At 45.3% G+C, this 7,134-nt stretch overlaps 1 protein-coding gene across 1 annotated transcript; it reads right to left on the bottom strand.

Annotated features, from left to right (window-relative positions):
• Positions 1–1,095: 1,095 nt before the first annotated feature.
• NEFL (neurofilament light) lies at positions 1,096–6,729 on the bottom strand. Its single transcript, XM_034661248.1, has 4 exons — positions 5,314–6,729; positions 4,318–4,442; positions 3,556–3,875; positions 1,096–3,019 (listed from the first exon to the last, which is right to left on the bottom strand). The coding sequence occupies exons 1-4, from the start codon at positions 6,358–6,360 to the stop codon at positions 2,877–2,879; spliced, it is 1,635 nt and encodes a 544-aa protein (XP_034517139.1). The 5' UTR covers positions 6,361–6,729; the 3' UTR covers positions 1,096–2,876.
• Between the last annotated feature and the right edge of the window lie 405 nt (positions 6,730–7,134).

Genomic DNA, 7,134 nt, shown 5'->3' with positions numbered 1-7,134 from the left:
ATTTGTTTGTGTTCTACTATAGTAGAAACAATGCTAGACGCTTGGGATAAAATGGTGAGCAAGAAGTCTGATTACCATGCTTCTGAAGATCACACTCCAGCAGGGAATGCAGACATTTATCAAACGATCATGGACACAGATGCTGATTACAAGTGTGGAAAGTCTACAAAGCCTACATGGTCTTAAGAACACATTTAGTAGAGGAATTTAGCCCAGTTAGGGAAGCCTTCCCCAAGGGAATGACTGGGCAAGAATGAGGAAAGGAAAGAAAAGTGCTCCAGATGGAGAACAGAAAAACCCCTGTAACAGGTGGAAGAACAGAGAGCCAGGATGACTGAAGCACCAGAAGTAAGGGACGACGGGATACAGAGAGGATGAGATCAGAGAAGGAGGCTGGAGTTAGGTCAATACAGTCATTCAAGATCCCTTTAAAGACTTTGATTTTTATCTTAAAAGAAATGGGAAACTGGGGCCCCTGGGTGGCTCAATCAGTTAAGCAGCTGCCTTTGGCTCAGGTCATGATCCCAAGGTCCTGGGATCGAGCCCCACATCAGGATCCCTGCTCCCAGGGAACCTGCTTCTCCTTCTCCCTCTGCCTGCTGCTTCCCCTCCTTATGCTCTCTCTCTCTGTCAAATAAATAAATAAATAAATAATGTTTTTAAAAAATGGGAAACTATTGGAGGGTTTTAATCAAGGGGATGACATGATCAAAATTTCCTTTTTAAAGGATGGCTTACTGTAGTGTGCTGATCAAAGAAAGACACTAGTAGACAGACACTGGGAGATTCCTAGGGTGGTGTCAAGGTAAATGGAGAAGTGTGGATGGATAGATTCAAGATATATAGGCAATAAAATCAGTAAAGCTTGGTTAGATTAAACCAGAGGGATTGGGGAGAGGAAGTGGGAGGCATGATGTCATGCCTGTCCAGTGTCTGGTTTGCAGAATTGGATGACTGGGGAGTGGTGTCATGAACTGGAAGAGGGGATACTGAAAGAGAACTGGAGTTTTGGGGGAAGCAGAAGAGAGAGAGGTACTGAGCCAGGTACCAAATTTAAGGAAATGTTTTTAAAGACTTCAAATCCATTTAGTTTAGTTTTTTTTTTTTTTTTAGTATTTTATTATGGCACACAGGATAGAATATGGTACAGTGTTGTTACTTCAAGTAATTCTGAAACCAACCATTTCCATTTGGCTAAAGTTACTTTTTTTTTACATGTAATTTGCATCTGTCTTAGACTTATCATGTGTAGCATCCCATATTTAATGAACATAAGTGTGAAAAGCTTGGTTTCCAAGGCGACTCCTAGTCTTTACAGAAGCCAATCTACTGAGAATCTTCATAGTTCAAATCCATAGCATCATGATAAATAAATAACTTTACCTACTTGTGTGGTGACATATATTTAACTAGAAATAGGTAGTGTGAAGAATCAGATAAATTTAAATGGAGACCACTTCGCTCTCAGGTTAAATTCGTCACCTTTTACAAGTTGTCTAAAGAACAAATATTGAACGAAATTAGCTGACAAAACAATTGTCTAAGAACAAAGGCAGAACAGCGGATTATCAGTAATTTCATCTACATTCCACATCAAATGCAAGAGCTTTCACGACTGTACAGTGAACAGGGAGGGTGAATGGGGTGTGTGTTTGATGCAATGTCCAACCAGTTAGAGCTATCACTGAAATCCAAACATTTCCTGATAAAAACATGCAGAGCAATGCAATGCAACACACAGGTATATCATCTCCTCTCTTTACTGACTGATAACAATTTCATTATCTGTCATCTGTAGTTTTTAAAAAAAGTCTAAAGTGGGTGGCATTTAATGTTGTTTACTTGAGGCAACGGAATCAAACTACTAACACACTGAATCATGAGCTCAGGATTGCAGGCAACATGTTTGCAACGGCAAATAATCCTTGATATTCTGACTCTATCCAAAATTATACATGGAAAAAATAATATTCCTTCTAATTATATCAATTGTTTGGGTTTCCACTTCTGCCCATGATATTTGGACTATATTAAAATAATGTGGTTATAGTAATGGATGGATGGGATTCATATTCTATCCACATTGCACTAATTATTAAATCACCTAATTACCACAAAAGGTATATTTATCATATTACGCTATTACCTCCAAGAAAGCCATTCCCAACATATATAGTACCTTTTATGGGACAGAGTATATCGCTAATTACAAAAGAAAAATCCCAGAGACTCCCTTTTACTCAAGTTTATTATTGCAAAATTTCTGAGGGAGAGATTTCATGAATGGTCATGACCTAACTGTGTCCCTCAGAATTACCAGTTAGGGGGGAAAAAATGAATTGTAATTGTTAAAAATTGGGACTTAAAAAAAATTTGGAGGTCGAGAGTCCACTTGGCTTATATTGGTGCTTTACAATATTTTAATTAAGTCAACAACCACAGCAAGAAATGTCATTCAGTGTAACTTTATTTACTATTTATTGCACATGATTCGAGGTCATTAATTTCTAACCACCAAAGAGTCAAAGGACTATTTTTACCATGAAGTTTAACATTAACATTAGTGAATTCATTTATTCATGTTTTTTTTTATTGTAAACATCTGAATTATTCACATTGCCATAGATCCTGAACTCATAAGCGTGGACCATGCACGGCTGGCAGCAAGCCAGGAAGCCACTCTGCAAGCAAACAGATACTCTGCATAAGGAGAAAAGTCATAGCACAACATTGAATGTCCAACCTATGTCATCTCAGAATTATACATATATTGACTTCTTAATTCATATAGTATCTGGAACTCAACTGGTTGGTTGGTGATGGGGTTGACCTGATTTCGGGAGAATTCTTCCTGGAAGGATTAAGGACAGAGGGGCTCAATCTTTCTTTTTAGTTGCTTGTTCCTCCCCAGCACCGTCATCTTTTTTCTCCTCCTCCTCGGCTTCTTTGGTTTCTTCTCCTTCTTCGCCTTCACCTCCTTCCTCTTCCTCCTTTGCCTCCTCAGATTCTTCCTTGGCAGCTTTAACATGAAAAGAAAATGTACAAACTCCAAATCCAGGGCAAGTCATTCAAAACATTTCTGCTCAGGTTTTGTGTGGAACTCTAATTGTCAGAAAGCTTCCCCCAAACTTCTCCACCTCGTCCCCCAACACACACACAACTGACGGTGCTGGCCACTGAACTCAATACCTTCTTCTTAGAAAAAAGCCAAAAAGCAAACAATTAGTTAAAAAAAAAAAACTACTTTTGTTCTTAAGGCCACCAAACTGCTGGGTCAAATATATTTTTTAAATGTTTAATAAGAATAAAAAGACAGCAGTAGGAGGATATTTTGAATGTTACTTTCAAAAGCCACCAAGCTAAGCAGAGAGGACAGGCAATTTGAGAAACCAGGTACTTACAAAAGTTTTGTCAAATAACTTATTTAAGATTCTCAAGTCATATATGAATAAAACTTCCTTGACCTAAGCAAGGCTTCATTTCTCTTACCCATCTCCTAGCAATACCCATGCCCTGATTGCACCTGACCTTGTAGGGATTTCCTTTTTACCATACCTTCTTCCTCTTCAGCTCCTTCCTCTTCAGCAGCCTCTTCCTTCTCCTTCTCCTCCTCCTCGGCTTCTCCTTCAGAGGCAGGTTCGTCCTTGGCTTCCTCGGCCTTTGCAGCCTCAATGGTCTCCTCCACCTCGATCTGCTCCTCCTGGACGTGGCTGGTGTAATAAGACGGGAAGGAGCGGGCAGACATCAAGTAGGAGCTGGTCTGTAACCCACCATAGGCAGATCGGCCAAAGACCTGAGAGCTCTGGGAGTAGCCGCTGGTTATGCTTCCCACGCTGGTAAAACTGAGCCGGGTCTCCTCACCCTCCAAGAGTTTCCTGGGAAGGCAGGGGAGGATAGGGTTAATAAACAGGAATACAGGAAGTGTGTTGAACAACTTGCCTGCTCTGAGCCCACCACTCATCCTCCTCCCCTAATGCAAAGGCAAAGGAGAGCAGGAACAGGGCTGGGAACTATAAAACTTCATGACAGGGGATGTTGTGTCTGGCACTAGAGCAAAAACAAAACAAAACAAAATCAGAAAAACAAACAAGCTTAAAATAGCCCTATTTGATTTAAAATGTAATGAGAAACTAAGAACATAACTTTTTATGATACAGGGTCCAATTCTTCTGTATTTGTCTAAATACTTTCTTGGAAAAAGCCCAAAAAGCAAACGATTATTTCAAAGGACTATTCTTGAAGGTTTCTGACTCAATATAAATGAAATCTGATTTTCTTCCTAAACGTGAATGGCTGCTACCACCCCACTGTTTTTACCTATAAGCTGCAATCTCAATGTCCAAAGCCATCTTCACATTGAGGAGGTCTTGGTATTCTTTAAGGTATCGTGCCATTTCACTCTTCGTGGTTCGCAATTCATTTTCTAATTTGTTGATTGTGTCCTGTTGGAGGACAGAAAAAATCCAGCCATAAATCCCGATTGCTGTCATTTTACTGTAGTACATCTGCAAAGGCCTAACCTACTTAAAACCAAAGGGCACCCCTTAGATAAAATCTCCCCTAAAACAACTACCTTTCCTCTTTTTTAACCTTTCCTTCCTTGCATTAAAAAAAAAAATTCAGCTCAGGAAGCATGAAATGAAAATAAAAAAATAGTAAAAAAAAAAAAAACCTGATAGAAGAAAAATTCTTTTTTGTTTTCTTTTAATCACTACAGTCTAATGAGCATCAGTAAAATGCCTGCAAAAATTTAATTGTTTGCAAAACACTTTGTTTCATATTCATTAGTTAACTTTATCCAGGTAATTTGCAAGAAATTACTCCATTTCTTTACAGGAGTAGGAAATAGCTAAATTAAAAAAAAACAGTAATAATTGTATCTAAAATATTTTCTCTATACCTATATTATTTTTCTCCTTCCCAGAAAATGGAGATTCTTAAAAAGAACTGTCTTACTGCGAACATTACCTACTACAGTTTTGACTGCATGCCTGTCTATCTAAGGGCAAGGAGTGGTTGATGAAACTAGTCTTGAGTGTGCTTGGTCACAGGTATCCTTCAGAACTGATGAAAGCTCTCTACTGTATTTATTAAGCAGATGGTCCAATCTGTACTGCAAAGCGACTTGTGGTTAGTGAAGGACACTAGAGAGGCAGGCCAGAGGCAACGCCCAGCTCCCACCCCTTCATCCACCCCACCCCACCCCACCCCTGCAGGGCTGGGCAGCTTTAATGCGGAGCTAGATTCAGCTGCACCAAGTACATCTCCTCAGACTGCAGTGGAGCCCCCACCCCCGCCCTCCAAGTGCCCCACCCCTCCCACACTAATATCGGCGTTCTGCTTGTCCTCCAGCTCCTGCAGCTGCTTCTCCAGCGCTTCGTTCATGCCCCGGCATGCTTCGATCTCCAGGGTCTTGGCCTTGAGCAGGCGGCGGCTCTCGGACACCTCGTCCTTGGCGGCGCGCACCGCGTCGGTGTTCTTGGCGGCGCTCTCGGTCAGCACCGTGAAGCGGCTCTTGAACCACTCTTCGGCGTTCTGCATGTTCTTGGCAGCCAGCTTCTCGTACTGAGCACGGATGTCCTTGAGCGCAGCGGAGAGGTCGGGCTTGGAGGACACGTCCATCTCCACGGAGATCTGAGCGTACTGGATCTGCGCCTGCAGCTCGGCGATCTCCTCTTCGTGCACTTTCTTCAGAAAGGCGATTTCGTCCATCAGGCTGTCAATGCGTTTTTCGAGCTCGGCGCGGGCGAGAGCGGCCTCGTCGGCTCCTTTGCGCGCTTCCATCAGCCGGCCCTCGGCGTCCTCGCGGCTCAGCACCTCCTCTTCATAGCGCGCCTGCAGGTTGCGCAAAGTCTCCTCCAGCCCTTCGCGCTCGCCCTGGAGTGCCTGCTTCTCGTTGGTGGCGTCTTCCGCCGCCAGGCGCAGGTCGCGGATCTCCTGCTCGTACAGCGCCCGGAAGCGGGAGGGCTCGGAGTGCTTCTGGCGCAGCACCAGCAGCTCGGCTTCCAGCACCTTGTTCTGCTGCTCCAGCTCGTGCACGCGCTCGATGAAGCTGGCGAAGCGGTCGTTGAGGTCCTGCAGCTGCGCTTTCTCCTGGGTGCGGATTGACTTGAGGTCGTTGCTGATAGCGGCTACCTGGCTCAGGTCGAGGTTCTCGAGACTGGGCATCAAGGAGCCGGAGCTGGAGGAGTAGCTTCGGCGCACGGACAGCGAGGAGGAGACCGGCGCGGAGTAGCTGGAGTAAGCGGAGCGCGCGGTGCTGTAGCCGCTGCGCACGCTGGAGATGTGCACCCGGGGCGTCTCCACGTAGCGCCGCTTGTAGGAGGTCGAGTAGTACGGCTCGTAGCTGAAGGAACTCATGGTGGCGGTCGGAGCCCCTCTGGCTCGCGGCGGAGATGGGGGCCTACAGAGAGAGAACGGGGGAGAGAGGGAGAGGGGAAGGTGGATGGCTGTGTGCGGCTCGGCGCGGTCCTGCCACCCCTATTTATACGCGGGGAGCATTCTGACGCAGCCTGCGATCGATCACGGCGCGCCGGGCCAGTGGGGGCAGCGCGCTGCTGCAGCCAAGGGGAGGATTCTGCGCAAAAGGGAAGGCGGGGGCGAGCGACAGGCAGCTCCGGTGCTGCGGCGCTTGTCCTTTGGATTTTTCCCTGAGACCCTTACCCCTCACTCATTCCCTTCCCCGACCCACCCCCCATCGTAGTTACTCCCCTGACCCCGTATCACACAGATGCCGTGTCCCCAGTAATAGGTTCTAACTCCCCATTGACACCTTAGTTTTCTGTATCCCCCGCACCTCGGAGACACCCTCCCCCCCCCAACTCGCCCCTTCCCCACCTCCGCCTTCTTCCCCCCTGGGGTTTAAGGTGAGAAGGCAGTGCCTCTAGGGCTTTAGAAATTAAAGTGAAAAGTTTAAGCTTGCGGGTATAAGGCCTATATGGGAGGAAAGTTTTATATTTCTTTGTGGCTGCTTCTGGCACTTTCTTTCCATTCATCTCCCGTCCCTCCTGGTGATTTTTCTTTTCCTTTAATGCGCTGCTTCTGCGCGCGCGCGCACACACACACACACACACACACACACACGTGAAACTGCGGCACGGCAGGTGTTGATTTTAGCATTTCCAACCTCTTAGA

Source organism: Ailuropoda melanoleuca, chromosome 5 (genome assembly GCF_002007445.2).
Source record: "Ailuropoda melanoleuca isolate Jingjing chromosome 5, ASM200744v2, whole genome shotgun sequence".
Taxonomy (NCBI): Eukaryota; Metazoa; Chordata; class Mammalia; order Carnivora; family Ursidae; genus Ailuropoda; species Ailuropoda melanoleuca.
The sequence above is the reverse complement of the archived record's forward strand: the minus strand, read 5'-3'. Positions and strand labels throughout refer to the sequence as shown.

Excerpts from the sequence above, each read along its gene's own strand:
- NEFL (XM_034661248.1), bottom strand. The coding sequence starts at position 6,360 with ATGAGTTCCTTCAGCTACGAGCCGTACTACTCGACCTCCTACAAGCGG. Across the intron at positions 4,443-5,313 it reads CCGATATTAGTGTGGGAGGG|GACACAATCAACAAATTAGA; the intron begins GTGGGGCACTTG and ends GTCCTCCAACAG. Across the intron at positions 3,020-3,555 it reads AGGAGCTGAAGAGGAAGAAG|CTGCCAAGGAAGAATCTGAG; the intron begins GTATGGTAAAAA and ends TTCATGTTAAAG.